The sequence below is a fragment of the Xenopus laevis genome, chromosome 3S (genome assembly GCF_017654675.1).
Source record: "Xenopus laevis strain J_2021 chromosome 3S, Xenopus_laevis_v10.1, whole genome shotgun sequence".
Lineage (NCBI taxonomy): Eukaryota > Metazoa > Chordata > Amphibia > Anura > Pipidae > Xenopus > Xenopus laevis.
In genome coordinates this window covers 478,238-494,373 of record NC_054376.1, presented here as the reverse complement: position 1 = coordinate 494,373, position 16,136 = coordinate 478,238, and the positions used below count along the sequence as shown (strand labels likewise).

Below are 16,136 nucleotides of genomic sequence, written 5' to 3'. Positions count from 1 at the left end.
AGGAAGACTAAGCAGATCAGAAGAAACAAAACTACAGCACATGACAGTTGCTTATAGGAATTGATTCACAGATCAATAATCCTGAATTAATGAGACACTTGGAACTTTCCCAAAATCCTCTCAATATCTCTGTGTTTTCATTAGACGGGGGGGTCGTGCTGCACACAGCAGGGAGGCCCCCCAGGCAGAACTACAACCCTCCCCTCATTTCCACAATAATATTAATCACGTTGTTATTATGAGGCCGAAGGTCAATCCCACTGTCCCAGCTGCCGACATTGCGCTGACAGTTGCAGAGAAACTCCATTCTCCTCCCAGATTCCCGGGACACAAGTCGCCTGCAGGAATCCCACCCGTCCCTCTACCCCCCCAACGTGCTGGCGCCCCCACCCCGGGGTAATACTGACAGAACTGACGCTTGGCCAGGGAGCTGGCAGTTGGTTGGGGGGAGGGATACAATAAGGAAAATTCTTCTGCTCTTTATTTATTGTGTCATAAAGAAGTTACCCTGGCCCCCACATAACTGCCCTCTGCACTGGGGGAGTTCACTGTTTAGCAACTAATTACCCCCTTCATTGGGCCAAATCCAGTCTCTAGGAACCAGTTACCCCCTTCATAGGGAAATGTCTTGTCTTTACCTACTAATTACCCCCTGCCCCTGATTTCAGCCAATGGGATCACTTCTATTTATGAAGTGAATTTTATTTGTGCGAATGAGAAACTGTATAAGAAACAATTCATTCATTTCCTTCCTGATCATTAACCAATCAGATCCCTGTAGTGAAAGCCATTGCCCTGGTGCCAGTCTGTGTGGCCCCGGTCATTTTGCACTAACAAGCCAATCACAAAACGCCTCTAGTGAATCCCATGATGCTCTGTGCCCCCAGACATTGGGAGCCGTCCCCAGACTCACTAATCAATGGAGGAGACTTTCCCCGTGGCATCAGGAGTGGCAGGAGCAAGAGAAAGGTCATGTTTATGGATAAATATTTTCACTGGGATTTGCTCGGGCAGCAAATGGGAACAAGATGAGCCGAGTGTGTAACACGACCCTCAATAATAACCGTGTGTGTTATCCCTAGCAACCACTTCCTCCTGACGCCCAATCCATATGGAAAGTTGGGAGCAACACTGGGAAAGGATATTCTGCCTCCACTTATCCACTTACCTACTAATCCCACTGGGATAGGGTATCAACTGACTGTATAAAAGTAACACCTTCCTAATTACCCCCCAGCACAACCACCGCCTAGTGTGCAAGATGGAGACAGTAGGGCAAGATGGAGACAGTAGGACAAGGTGGAGACAGTAGGACAAGATGGAGACAGTAGGACAAGATGGAGACAGTAGGGCAAGATGGGGACAGTAGGACAAGATGGGGACAGTAGGACAAGATGGAGACAGTAGGGCAAGATGGGGACAGTAGGACAAGATGGGGACAGTAGGACAAGATGGAGACAGTAGGACAAGATGGAGACAGTAGGACAAGATGGAGACAGTAGGACAAGATGGGGACAGTAGGGCAAGATGGGGACAGTAGGACAAGATGGAGACAGTAGGACAAGATGGAGACAGTAGGGCAAGATGGGGACAGTAGGACAAGATGGGGACAGTAGGACAAGATGGAGACAGTAGGACAAGATGGAGACAGTAGGACAAGATGGAGACAGTAGGACAAGATGGAGACAGTAGGACAAGATGGGGACAGTAGGGCAAGATGGGGACAGTAGGACAAGATGGGGACAGTAGGACAAGATGGAGACAGTAGGGCAAGATGGGGACAGTAGGACAAGATGGGGACAGTAGGACAAGATGGAGACAGTAGGACAAGATGGAGACAGTAGGACAAGATGGAGACAGTAGGACAAGATGGGGGCAGTAGGGCAAGATGGGGACAGTAGGACAAGATGGAGACAGTAGGACAAGATGGAGACAGTAGGGCAAGATGGGGACAGTAGGACAAGATGGGGACAGTAGGACAAGATGGAGACAGTAGGACAAGATGGAGACAGTAGGACAAGATGGAGACAGTAGGACAAGATGGAGACAGTAGGACAAGATGGAGACAGTAGGACAAGATGGGGACAGTAGGGCAAGATGGGGACAGTAGGACAAGATGGAGACAGTAGGACAAGATGGAGACAGTAGGGCAAGATGGGGACAGTAGGACAAGATGGGGACAGTAGGACAAGATGGAGACAGTAGGACAAGATGGAGACAGTAGGACAAGATGGAGACAGTAGGACAAGATGGGGACAGTAGGGCAAGATGGGGACAGTAGGACAAGATGGGGACAGTAGGACAAGATGGAGACAGTAGGACAAGATGGAGAAAGTAGGACAAGATGGAGACAGTAGGACAAGATCGAGACAGTAGGACAAGATCGAGACAGTAGGACAAGATGGAGATAGTAGGACAAGATGGAGACAGTAGGGCAAGATGGAGACAGTAGGGCAAAATGGTGAAAGTAGGACAAGATGGAGACAGTAGGGTAAGGTGGAAACAGTAGGGCAAGATGGAGACAGTAGGGCAAGACAGAGACAGTAGGGTAAGACAGAGACAGTAGGGCAAGACAGAGACAATAGGGCGAGACAGAGACAGTAAGACATGATGGAGACAGTAGGGCAAGATGGAGACAGTAGGACAAGATGGAGACATTAGGACAAGATGGAGACAGTAGGACCAGACGGAAACAATAGGGTAAGACAAAGCCAGTAGGGCAAGACAGAGACAATAGGGCGAGACAGAGACAGTAAGATATGATGGAGACAGTAGGACAAGATGAAGACAGTAGGACAATGTTGAGACAGCAGGAAAAGATGGAGACAGTAGGACAAGATAAAGACAGTAGAGCAAGATGGAGACAGTAGGACCAGATGGAGACAGTAGGACAAGATGGAGACAGTAGGGCAAGATGGAGACAGTAGGACAAGATGGAGACAGTAGGGCAAGATGGAGACAGTAGAACAAGGTGAAGACAGTAGGAAAATATTGAGACAGCAGGAGAAGATGGAGACAGTAGGGCAAGATGGAGACAGTAGGACAAGATGGAGACAGTAGGACAAGATGGAGACAGTAGGGCAAGATGGAGACAGTAGGGCAAGATGGAGACAGTAGGGCAAGATGGAGACAGTAGGGCAAGATGGAGACAGTAGGACCAGATGGAGACAGTAGGGCAAGATGGAGACAGTAGGGTAAGATGGAGACAGTAGGGCAAGATGGAGACAGTAGGGCAAGATGGAGACAGTAGGACCAGATGGAGACAGTAGGGCAAGATGGAGACAGTAGGGCAAGATGGAGACAGTAGGGTAAGATGGAGACAGTAGGGCAAGATGGGGACAGTAGGGCAAGATGGGGACAGTAGGACAAGATGGAGACAGTAGGACAAGATGGAGACAGTAGGACAAGATGGAGACAGTAGGGCAAGATGGAGACAGTAGGGCAAGATGGAGACAGTAGGGTAAGATGGAGACAGTAGGGCAAGATGGGGACAGTAGGGCAAGATGGGGACAGTAGGACAAGATCGAGACAGTAGGACAAGATGGAGACAGTAGGGCAAAATGGTGAAAGTAGGACAAGATGGAGACAGTAGGGTAAGGTGGAAACAGTAGGGCAAGATGGAGACAGTAGGGCAAGACAGAGACAGTAGGGTAAGACAGAGACAGTAGGGCAAGACAGAGACAATAGGGCGAGACAGTAAGACATGATGGAGACAGTAGGACAAGATGGAGACAGTAGGGCAAGATGGAGACAGTAGGACAAGATGGAGACATTAGGACAAGATGGAGACAGTAGGACCAGACGGAAACAGTAGGGTAAGACAAAGCCAGTAGGGCAAGACAGAGACAATAGGGCGAGACAGAGACAGTAAGATATGATGGAGACAGTAGGACAAGATGAAGACAGTAGGACAATATTGAGACAGCAGGAAAAGATGGAGACAGTAGGACAAGATAAAGACAGTAGAGCAAGATGGAGACAGTAGGACCAGATGGAGACAGTAGGACAAGATGGAGACAGTAGGGAAAGATGGAGACAGTAGAACAAGATGGAGACAGTAGGGTAAGATGGAGACAGTAGGGCAAGATGGAGACAGTAGGACAAGATGGAGACAGTAGGGCAAGATGGAGACAGTAGAACAAGGTGAAGACAGTAGGAAAATATTGAGACAGCAGGAGAAGATGGAGACAGTAGGGCAAGATAAAGACAGAAAAGCAAGATGGAGACAGTAGGACAAGATGGAGACAGTAGGGCAAGATGGAGACAGTAGGGCAAGATGGAGACAGTACAGCAAGATGGAGACAGAAGGGTAAGATGGAGATAGTAGGGCAAGATAAAGATAACAGATCACTATCTGCACCATATATTGTGTACTGCACTGGCAGGGTCGGACTGGGCCAGGTCTGCTCTCCTGACCTTCTGCCTCCTCAAAGTTGAAAGAAGGAGGTAAGTTAATGCAATGAAAGTGACGTGATGTGACTTGACGTAATGAGATGGGCAAGCGTGGGGGGGGATGTTGGTGGCTGTGAGCAGTGCCACCTGCCCCTGTTTAACAGCTGCTCGGAGCATTGGGGAGGTACCTGCCCCGCATCATGTGCTAATACTGTAGGTGCTCAATGATGCACCAACCTACAACTGATGTAAAGGTAAGTACTTCCCCTCTGCCGCCGTTGCAAAAAGGAACTTTGTCCTCTCCAAATGCCGAATCTGACCAAATCGCAGACAAGCGTCGGCACAGGCAGAGCAATTAGGGAAGAGAGAGGAGAAACAGATGCTCACAATCTAATTACACTAAACGACCTGCAGACGTTTGAGAGGAGCTGAGGGGCTGCACCAGGCCACCCCCCCCCTCGACCTGAAAGGCTGATTCACTAATTGCTGACGATTGTGCGGCTTGTCATGTTTGAACCCCACCGTGACGCTGTCGGATAAACCAATAAGGCCCCCCCAGCTGGACACTCTCAGACCCTCAGCCTCCCGTCACTGCCAATAAACTGCACCTGCAACTGCCAACTCCAGATCTTTGGTGGCAGCTGAGGGGGCAATTATTCTTCTTTTAAAGGGAAGGACTGCCCCCAGAGGCTGCCCAGTCATTATATGAACATGCTAATTACTTCCTAATTAGTCCAATACCCGCTACACGACTAATACACAACTATTAGTTACTTCATTAGGAAGGTTGTCCCTAAACTGGCCCAACCCACTGGCCCACTCCTCTCTGCAACTGCCACCCAGTGGGTGACCCAGTCAGTGTGAGGGGGAGGAGCAGGTATTCACCCCAGTTCAGCTGTGCTCCAGACCCCCCAGGGGCAATTCCACGATTTATTCCCCAGTCATCGTGTCCAGGCAGGAAAGAGACTCCAGAGATTGTGACCCCACAGGGCTGTCTCTCCGCACATTGGAAATGGCTTGGGGGCCTCTGCTCATTAGGCTCCAGTTATGCCCCCACCCTGGCAGGAATGTGGGAATGTTTTACTGCCCTTACAGTGGGGGGGGGAGCAGAATCCCATCAGCCTCATCACTGGCTCCTACTGAGATGTGACCCAATGTAACACTTACAAAACCAGCGCCTGTCTCTTTAAATAACTAACGAGGTGTTACTCAGTCAATGACATGAAACATTACCCAATCGGAATCCAAACCCTAATTTGCATATTCAGATCAGAGAAAAATGACTAATTCAGTTGTCTGGACAGTAACATGAGTTGAATTGAGTGGAATGTGAATGGCGCAGGATTGGGTGAGGGTGGAACAGGCCGGGTGCCAGGATTGCTGGGAATTCCGCACATAAACACATGGCACAGATGTTCCCCTATAGGAGCTTCATTACATCCCGGGAAGGTGCTTCACTCCCACGTAGCTGCACTGCTGGGAACGACTCCCCAACACCCAGGCACAGTCTGATAAACACCACTCTCATTATTCCCAAAGGCAACACAACCATCAAGTACATTATACACTGGCACCCTAATTAACCCCTTTCTACGTGCCGGGGCCCCAACCACTGCCCGGACAAGTCTGACACAACTGCTTCTTGGGGGCAGAATGGAAGCTCATTAGTTGGCAAGTGGGGGGCAGAATACAACCTTTAAAGCTCATTATTTGACACTTGGGGGGCAGAATGGAACCAGTTAAGCTCATTAGTTGGCAAGTGGGGGGGGCAGAATGGAACCTTTAAAGCTCATTAGTTGGCACTTGTGGGGCAGAATGGAACCAGTTAAGCTCATTAGTTGGCAAGTGGGGGGCAGAATGGAACCAGTTAAGCTCATTAGTTGGCGAGTGGGGGGCAGAATGGAACCAGTTAAGCTCATTAGTTGGCGAGTGGGGGGCAGAATGGAACCAGTTAAGCTCATTAGTTGGCGAGTGGGGGCAGAATGGAACCAGTTAAGCTCATTAGTTGGCGAGTGGGGGGCAGAATGGAACCAGTTAAGCTCATTAGTTGGCGAGTGGGGGGCAGAATGGAACCAGTTAAGCTCATTAGTTGGCGAGTGGGGGGCAGAATGGAACCAGTTAAGCTCATTAGTTGGCGAGTGGGGGGCAGAATGGAACCAGTTAAGCTCATTAGTTGGCGAGTGGGGGGCAGAATGGAACCAGTTAAGCTCATTAGTTGGCGAGTGGGGGGCAGAATGGAACCAGTTAAGCTCATTAGTTGGCGAGTGGGGGGCAGAATGGAACCAGTTAAGCTCATTAGTTGGCAAGTGGGGGGCAGAATAGAACCAGTTAAGCTCATTAGTTGGCACATGGGGGGGGAGTGAGGAATTTGTTCCTGTGAGCAATGGGTTAAGGAGGGCTGAGTGCAAGAAGGTGCTAAGGGGTCGGTCCCAATATGGTCACCTATTGCCCCCTGCATGGGCTCACTGTATTAATTAGTCACCCCCCCACAAGCACTTCCATCATTCAATAAGAGAGTTTAGAATGAGTGCAAGCTCTTGGGGCATCTCCTATTTGGTGTGAGAAGGAAGAGGCCAGTGCCAGGGATTACCCAGTGGTTGTGCCATTTTCACACTCAGTTGTGTCACAAGTACAACACAAACACCATTAGATGAAAGGGAACCTGCTGACTTGTGCCCACCGGGGGGGGGGTCCTGCTACTCGACATCTATTTGTTTGTTTTGTGTTGAACCTCCGCTCCGGCCAATTGACGTCACTCCCTGTGACCCTCTAGTGACTGGCAGCTCTTGGATCCTCATTGTGTTGCTATTGGCTCGGCCAAGTGGATCTAGAGCCAAACTCTGTCGCATTTGTTTGAGCTGAGGGTCTGACACTGCACATACTGCCCCTCTGTGTAACCATGGCAACAATTAGTACGGCATTCATCTGCCCCTCTGTATAACCATGGCAACAAATAGTACAGCATGTATCTGCCCCTATCAAACTGAACTGCCCCTGCTCATTCCCAGTCACTAGGACATCTATCATATGAGCCTGACATGGGCATCCGGCCCTTCCTTAAAACTATCTACTGTATCTGCCATTAAAACTGTATCGGGGGAGAACTGACTAGTTCCCATCACATTGTGCCCAACTTTCTCCAACATCTCACCAATAACCTCACTTACATGAACAAGTGGCCCTTTCAGGGGGGCAGGTACCAGGGGGGAGCCCCTTGGTATCTCCAGGAAGGGTCACAGCAGTTGGTTGCACCCCAATCGTACCCCTTTCATTGGTTAACCCTGAGTTCAGTTCCAGTCGGACAGGAGGGACCCCCAAAGTGGTGGCAGCAGATTTGCTTTGACAGAACCTCATCCCTCTGCCCCGACCTGAAGTGCCTGAGAGTGGGGGCTAATGAGCGGCTAAAGCAGAACGAATCATTGCTCCGGGGCGGGAGACAATCTGTCAGGGATCCAGCGAGTCTGAACCAAACGTTTCCGCTCCAATTGCGTCTGCACAAAACAACGAGTAATTGCCTTGTTACATTCACTGGCCCCTCTCACACCATTACTCTGAATCCAGCGAGTATAAAGCAGCCCCCCGTTATTAAAGTGACCTGCACCAGAACCAACGGCAACTACAACTGGACCTTGGCCTGAAATGCGCCCAATTCTTCTACCTGAACCGGCACTAGAGGACAATAAACTCACATTCATTCATCTACACTCTGGCCTGTGTCTGATCACTACTCAAGCTTCATACACAGGAACAGCCCCTAAGTTTGCTCATAGTCTGTACAGAGAGATCCCATAAAACTATGGTACATAGGTATTCCCTGTACTAAGCACAATTCAGCAGGAACAGTCCCTAAGTTTGCTCATAGTCTGTACAGAGAGATCCCATAAAACTATGGCAGCATAGGTATTCCTCTGTACTAAGCACAATTCAGCAGGAACAGTCCCCTAAGTTTGCTCATAGTCTGTACAGAGAGATCCCATAAAACTATGGCAGCATAGGTATTCCCTGTACTAAGCACAATTCAGCAGGAACAGTCCCTAAGTTTGCTCATAGTCTGTACAGAGAGATCCCATAAAACTATGGCACATAGGTATTCCCTGTACTAAGCACAATTCAGCAGGAACAGTCCCTAAGTTTGCTCATAGTCTGTACAGAGAGATCCCATAAAACTATGGTACATAGGTATTCCCTGTACTAAGCACAATTCAGCAGGAACAGTCCCTAAGTTTGCTCATAGTCTGTACAGAGAGATCCCATAAAATTATGGCACATAGGTATTCCCTGTACTAAGCACAATTCAGCAGGAACAGTCCCTAAGTTTGCTCATAGTCTGTACAGAGAGATCCCATAAAACTATGGTACATAGGTATTCCCTGTACTAAGCACAATTCAGCAGGAACAGTCCCTAAGTTTGCTCATAGTCTGTACAGAGAGATCCCATAAAATTATGGTACATAGGTATTCCCTGTACTAAGCACAATTCAGCAGGGACAGTCTCCTAAGTTTGCTCATAGTCTGTACAGCGAGATCCCATAAAACTATGGCACATAGGTATTCCTTGTACTAAGCACAATTCAGCAGGAACAGTCCCTAAGTTTGCTCATAGTCTGTACAGAGAGATCCCATAAAACTATGGTACATAGGTATTCCCTGTACTAAGCACAATTCAGCAGGAACAGCCCCTAAGTTTGTTCATAGTCTGTACAGAGAGATCCCATAAAACTATGGCAGCATAGGTATTCCCTGTACTAAGCACAATTCAGCAGGAACAGTCCCTAAGTTTGCTCTTAGTCTGTACAGAGAGATCCCATAAAACTATGGCAGCATAGGTATTCCCTGTACTAAGCACAATTCAGCAGGAACAGTCCCTAAGTTTGCTCATAGTCTGTACAGAGAGATCCCATAAAATTATGGTACATAGGTATTCCCTGTACTAAGCACAATTCAGCAGGGACAGTCTCCTAAGTTTGCTCATAGTCTGTACAGCGAGATCCCATAAAACTATGGCACATAGGTATTCCCTGTACTAAGCACAATTCAGCAGGAACAGCCCCTAAGTTTGCTCATAGTCTGTACAGAGAGATCCCATAAAACTATGGCAGCATAGGTATTCCCTGTACTAAGCACAATTCAGCAGGAACAGTCCCTAAGTTTGCTCATAGTCTGTACAGAGAGATCCCATAAAACTATGGCAGCATAGGTATTCCCTGTACTAAGCACAATTCAGCAGGAACAGTCCCTAAGTTTGCTCATAGTCTGTACAGAGAGATCCCATAAAACTATGGCAGCATAGGTATTCCCTGTACTAAGCACAATTCAGCAGGAACAGTCCCTAAGTTTGCTCTTAGTCTGTACAGAGAGATCCCATAAAACTATGGCAGCATAGGTATTCCCTGTACTAAGCACAATTCAGCAGGAACAGTCCCTAAGTTTGCTCTTAGTCTGTACAGAGAGATCCCATAAAACTATGGCAGCATAGGTATTCCCTGTACTAAGCACAATTCAGCAGGAACGCTGACATGACAAATACCCCAGGTGTGTGTATATTAAGGTGCAGACATATTTGGGGTGTAAAGGCTAAAGAGACACAAGTAGAAGGGACCCAGATTGACCAATAAGAGGCCAGTGAGTGGAGCTGACATGCTGTGGGCAGATGAGGAACACATTGTACTGAGTTGAGAAGAAGTTGGGCCGTTCCTTCTCTGATCCAAATCAATGTGCCCAGAAAACTGTGGGTTCCAGCACAATGTGCGCCGGTCTCCCAGTAATTTGTGCCCCTGTTTGAACTGGAAATGGTCCCAGCGTCAGGTCTGTAACTGGTTGTAAGACATTCCAGCTCGACATTTCCACTAAATACTATTGAGGAGTCGCATGAAACACTATAAAAGCTTTATGGGCACTTTGTATTCAGCTACTGCACATTTGCCCGGGTGTTATCTGCTCATCAGTAGCACAATGGTCCCTAGGGCCCGGCCGTTTGTTACTGACACGTCAATATGGCAGCTCCCATCCATATGTATAAACACAAGTACACGGGGAAGGAATGTCCAGACAGACCCCAGAGTAACAATTCACAAGGGATCCCATCTGGCAATACATTCAGCACAGCAGCACATGTGGCCGAGCACTGGAGCACCACTTAGTCCATCTTTCCCTAAAGCTCCACTGTTTGCAGGGTCGGCAGTGAGTTAATACTACAACTGACAGACTGGCACTGAAAGAGTTAATGAGAGGAGAGCCCCGGCAGCTTTCACTCAATCCTATGGGAGGAGTTGGGGCACTTCTATAGCTGGGGGGGGGGTAGAACATGGAGCAGAGTGATAACATTGGACAACATGTTTATAGTTACAGGTAAACTCATTTACAGAATAAGAAAACATGCAGTAGCACCACCTCTTTCTGGTTGCTATGGGCAGTGATCCTAGCAACAACAGAGGTATCCATGGGGGTTCCAGGTATGGCAGTACAATATTTCTCTTAATGTGAGCCCCTCAGAAACCTCCCGAATCAGCAGATTTCCCTGAGTGAAAGTGGTGGGAATGCAGACAGTGCAGCCTCCTCCATTGTGACCTCACCATGAAATAAAATGAGAGTATCTGTGTGTGGGGGGGAGGGGGGTCAGCACTAACACTGGTCAACTTCATCTGCAGGGAACACATGCTCCTCTTCCACTGCTCTTTAAAGGGGAAATTGACCCTATTACCATTCTATGAAATTCCTTGCCATTAACTCTGAATGATTCAGCCTGTGCTGCTCTCTCTGCGCCTTCCTATAATCCAACCCATAAACTCGGCGTCTCATATAAACACTCTCAGCAAAGGAGGGTGCTGGTATATATCATATAATACAGCTTGTATGCTGGGCTGACTGGGGAGACCCCAATATGAATAACTCCTGACACCCCCCAGCACATGGGGAGGCTGAGAGATGGGCCCACTAGCACCCGGCCCACCCAGGATATTCCCACCGACTGAGAAAAGGGCAAGTAAAACAAACAATAAACAAAGCCAAAGAGAAATGCGTCAGTGATTGGAGGAAGGAGATGACAAACTGCCCATCTACCAATCACTGGGGAGGGAATCTATTGCTGGAAAGGCTGCAGAAGTCCAAAGTGAGACAGATCCAGAGCCTGGAAATCCAATTGTGCCTACTTGTCACTAGCCCGTCTGAGCCTCACCCTACAGGCCATGAGGTGGCTCCAGGTACATTCTTCAGGAGTCAGAGCCAGCATTGCAGGCAGTGGCTTTTAGAGTTATTTGTGGATAAGGATGAAAATACATTTGACAATATTTGCCCATTCTGCACTGCTCACGCACCCCCTCAACATTTTGTAGGCCCAGAAATGGCGGCGGCAAGAGGATTTGGGTTTCTGCAGAGAGTTTTATTTACTTTTGGTAAAAAATCTGGCAGGTCCAAATTTGCACAAGTTCCGCCCGAAGAGCAACATTTACCCACGGCCCCAGCAGTCCCAAGGGAGCGAGTGCTCAGCACAGACTCTGCGACAGGGGAAAATGTTCTGCATTTAGTAACTTCTCCCTAAAATTCCCTAGAAACATTCCCAAGCTCTGGCCATTCCTCTGCCCCGCACCCACTGAATCTCCCCCAGAACCACAGTTGGATCAGTATCAATATCCCCCTGACCTGTTTCACTCAGACACAAGGGGCCCCCAATTTTACAAATACTGCCCCTTATTTTCACTTCCCCAATGGAAATTTCTGCACTTTGCACCATTTTACCTCCACCAGAATAAAGTTCCCAACATTCCCTGGGAATAGAAAAGTCCAAGTACATTTTGTCTTGGAACCAACACACCAGAATAGAATAGAATCCAGTGGAACCACATTAAACACCCCAATAATTACTCCTTCCAATATTGGGTCAGAGCAAAAAGCCCCAGAATTCAGATATTGCTGAATACAATATAATATAAAGGGAGACGTGTCCTCAGTAATGGGGTGCGGGGGGCACTTTCTGCAGTGACATGGGGTGAGTTACAATTCAGTGAACCCCATTTTTTTCATTCTCCTGAAATGGAGTCAACTTTAAATATGGGAAGTGGGCAATACATTAGAATATTGATTATGATGAGAGATAACTACAGGATAAAATCAATGAGTTGAATTGGACGCTAAATGTTGGGGAGCATGAGCAGGCGAAATCATGTTTAAATGGGGGTATAATTTTGGGCCACAGCACGGATAATAAATGGGGGGTTACAGAGATCCCAGGGACACATTCCCGCTGAGCCATCAGACTGCAGTAAGTTTCCCTTGTAGGGACTCAGAGGAACCCGCCAACCCCTGGAGAAGTCCCACACTAAAGTCATGATGGGGGGCATGGTCTCCACAAACTGCCCTCAGCATTACCCCCAAAGCAACACTTCCCACTTCAGACTTATTTCAGGCATGAAAACGTTTCAGCCTCCCAAACAGGTTTGAAAAAGTGCATAGGAGTAAAGTACAGAGGAATAAAGGAATAAAGTAGAGAGGAATAAAATACATAGGAGTAAAGTACAGAGGAATAAAGTAGAGAGGAATAAAATTCATAGGAATAAAGTAGAGAGGAATAAAGGAATAAAGTAGACAGGAATAAAGGAATAAAATTCATAGGAATAAATTAGAGAGGAATAAAGTAGAAAGGAATAAAATACATAGGAGTAAAGTACAGAGGAATAAAGTAGAGAGGAATAAAGTAGAGAGGAATAAAGTAGAGAGGAATAAAGGGATAAAATACATAGGAATAGAGAAGAATAAAGGAATAAAGTAGAGAGGAATAAAATACATAGGAATAAAGTAATAAAATACATAGGAATAAAGTAGAGAGAAATAAAGGGATAAAATAGATAGGAATGGAGAGGAATAAAGGAATAAAGTAGAGAGGAATAAAATTCATAGGAATAAAGTAGAGAGGAATAAAGTAGAGAGGAATAAAGTAGAGAGGAATAAAGTAGAGAGGAATAAAGGAATAAAATACATAGTAATAGAGAGGAATAAAGGAATAAAGTAGAGACAAGACTAACAGCAGCAGTGAGTCCCAGGACAGAACAGCACATATACACATAGACATACACACACAGATACACATAGAGATACACATAGAGAAGAGCTCAGTGTGTGGGATACTTATTAGTATTATTATTAGTATTAGTATTAATATTAATATAATTAGTCATTACCTGATCTCGGGGGATACAGGGCAGGGAAGTTCTCCGGTGGGACATGATGGGGGTCGGTAGGACATAGGCGCAGAGTGGGGGGCACTTGGGCTCTTTCTCCCCCACTGAGTTCAGATCCCGAGCGCTGTTGCCCCCCCAGTACAGTCCGGTGCCCCCCAGTATAGTCCTCGGCTCCTTATTTGCCCCCAAACCCCTCTGCTGCCCCCCCAGTAACGGCCGATGTTTCTCCCGCACTGACTCTCCCCTCCCCGCTCTGCGCTCCCTCCTCTCCCTCCTCCTCCCTCACTTCTCTCTCCCTCCCTCCTCCTCAAACCTCCTCCCTCAGCTCTCTCTCCGCTCTCTCCTCTGTCTCCTCTCCCTCTGACCCGACTCTCTCTCTCTCTCTCCTGCCTCCCAACTGTCTCTCACTAGCGCTCTCTCTACTCACCCCTCTCTCTCTCTCTCTCTCTACTTCCCTCTATCTCTGACACTCTCTCTCTGTTACACTCTCTCTCTCTTACCCTCTGTCTGTGTGTCTGTTACTCTGTTACTCTCTGTTACTCTGTGTGTGTGAGTTACTATTTGTCACCCTCTGTGTCTGTTACTCTGTGTTACTGTCTATTATTCTCTTTTATCCTGTGTGTGTGTGTCTGTTACTCTTTGTTACCCGTCTTCCACCATCTGTGTGTAAGTGTTACTTTGTCTTGCCCTCTCTATGGGTCTGTTACTATGTTACTGTCTATTATTCTGTGCTTTACTCTCTGTGTGTGTCTTTTACTCTATGTTACTCTGTTTTACCCTCTGTGTGTCTGTTATTTTACTCTGTGTCTTACCCTCTGTGTGTGTCTATTACTGTGTGTCTTACCATGTGTGTGTGTTACTCTGTCTATTACTGTGTGTCTTACCATGTGTGTGTGTTTGTTACTCTGTGTGTTACTCTCTGTCTGTAACTCTATGTCTGCTACTCTCTGTGTGTTACTCTCTGTGTGTTACTCTCTGTCTGTTACTGTGTATGTTACTTTGTGTTACTCTCTTTTTCTTACTCTGTTACTCTGTTTCTTACCCTCTGTTACTTTGTGTGTTACTTTCTGTTTCTTTCTCTCTGTTACTCTGTGTCTTACCCTCTGTGTGTCTGTTACTCTCTGTTACTCTGTGTGTTACTCTATGTGTCTTTCCCTCTTTATGTTACTGTGTGTGTTACTCTCCATGTGTTACTATTGAAGTGTAACTGCGTGTGCTGCACTGACATTGCCTGTGTTACTGTGTCACTATCTGTGTGTTACTTAGAGTGTGTTACAGTGTGGGTGCAGGACACTTACCAATGGCAGTTGGGGGGGAAACCACCCAGCGTGGGGCCCTAATATAGAAGGGTCCATGCACATCCATTAGCAAGAGATTTGGGTAAAGTTAATGTGGCTTTGTATGTTACTCTTCACGTGTTACTCTTTGTGTTACTCTCTGTGTTACAGTGTGTTACTGAAAATATGTGTTTCAACAGTAGGGAACATATGTGTAATACTATGGAGAGCAATTTAACACGACTACCACGAAATACACTCCCAGTGCAAAGGAAGTAGAGACAGTCACATCAGTACCAGGAAATACACTCCCCCGTGCAAAGGAAGTAGAGACAGTCACATCAGTACCAGGAAATACACTCCCCCGTGCAAAGGAAGTAGAGACAGTCACACGAGTACCAGGAAATACACTCCCCCGTGCAAAGGAAGTAGAGACAGTCACATGAGTACCAGGAAATACACTCCCCCGTGCAAAGGAAGTAGAGACAGTCACACGAGTACCAGGAAATACACTTCCCCGTGCAAAGGAAGTAGAGACAGTCACACGAGTACCAGGAAATACACTCCCCTGTGCAAAGGAAGTAGAGACAGTCACACGAGTACCAGGAAATACACTCCCCCGTGCAAAGGAAGTAGAGACAGTCACACGAGTACCAGGAAATACATTCCCCCGTGCAAAGGAAGTAGAGACAGTCACACGAGTACCAGGAAATACACTTCCCCGTGCAAAGGAAGTAGAGACAGTCACATGAGTACCAGGAAATACACTCCCCCGTGCAAAGGAAGTAGAGACAGTCACACGAGTACCAGGAAATACACTTCCCCGTGCAAAGGAAGTAGAGACAGTCACACGAGTACCAGGAAATACACTTCCCCGTGCAAAGGAAGTAGAGACAGTCACACGAGTACCAGGAAATACACTCCCCCGTGCAAAGGAAGTAGAGACAGTCACAGGAGTATCAGGAAATACACTCCCCCGTGCAAAGGAAGTAGAGACAGTCACACGAGTACCAGGAAATACACTCCCCCATGCAAAGGAAGTAGAGACAGTCACACGAGTACCAGGAAATACACTTCCCCGTGCAAAGGAAGTAGAGACAGTCACACGAGTACCAGGAAATACACTTCCCCGTGCAAAGGAAGTAGAGACAGTCACACGAGTACCAGGAAATACACTTCCCCGTGCAAAGGAAGTAGAGACAGTCACACGAGTACCAGGAAATACACTCCCCCGTGCAAAGGAAGTAGAGACAGTCACAGGAGTATCAGGAAATACACTCCCCCGTGCAAAGGA

The 16,136-nt window shown here is 47.3% G+C and overlaps 1 protein-coding gene across 5 annotated transcripts in view; it reads right to left on the bottom strand.

Annotated features, from left to right (window-relative positions):
• LOC108712511 (cGMP-inhibited 3',5'-cyclic phosphodiesterase A) overlaps positions 1–13,759 on the bottom strand; it is a 71,920-nt gene extending 58,161 nt beyond the window's left edge. For 2 of the 5 annotated variants that reach the window (XM_041587833.1, XM_041587838.1), the window contains exon 1: positions 13,566–13,757. In XM_041587833.1, the coding sequence (XP_041443767.1) occupies positions 13,566–13,610 (45 nt within the window). In that variant the 5' untranslated portion in view covers positions 13,611–13,757. Of the gene's footprint in view, positions 1–13,565 lie in introns of all 5 variants that reach the window. The other 3 variants (XM_041587837.1, XM_041587835.1, XM_041587836.1) reach the window with 3 other exon arrangements.
• Positions 13,760–16,136: the final 2,377 nt, after the last annotated feature.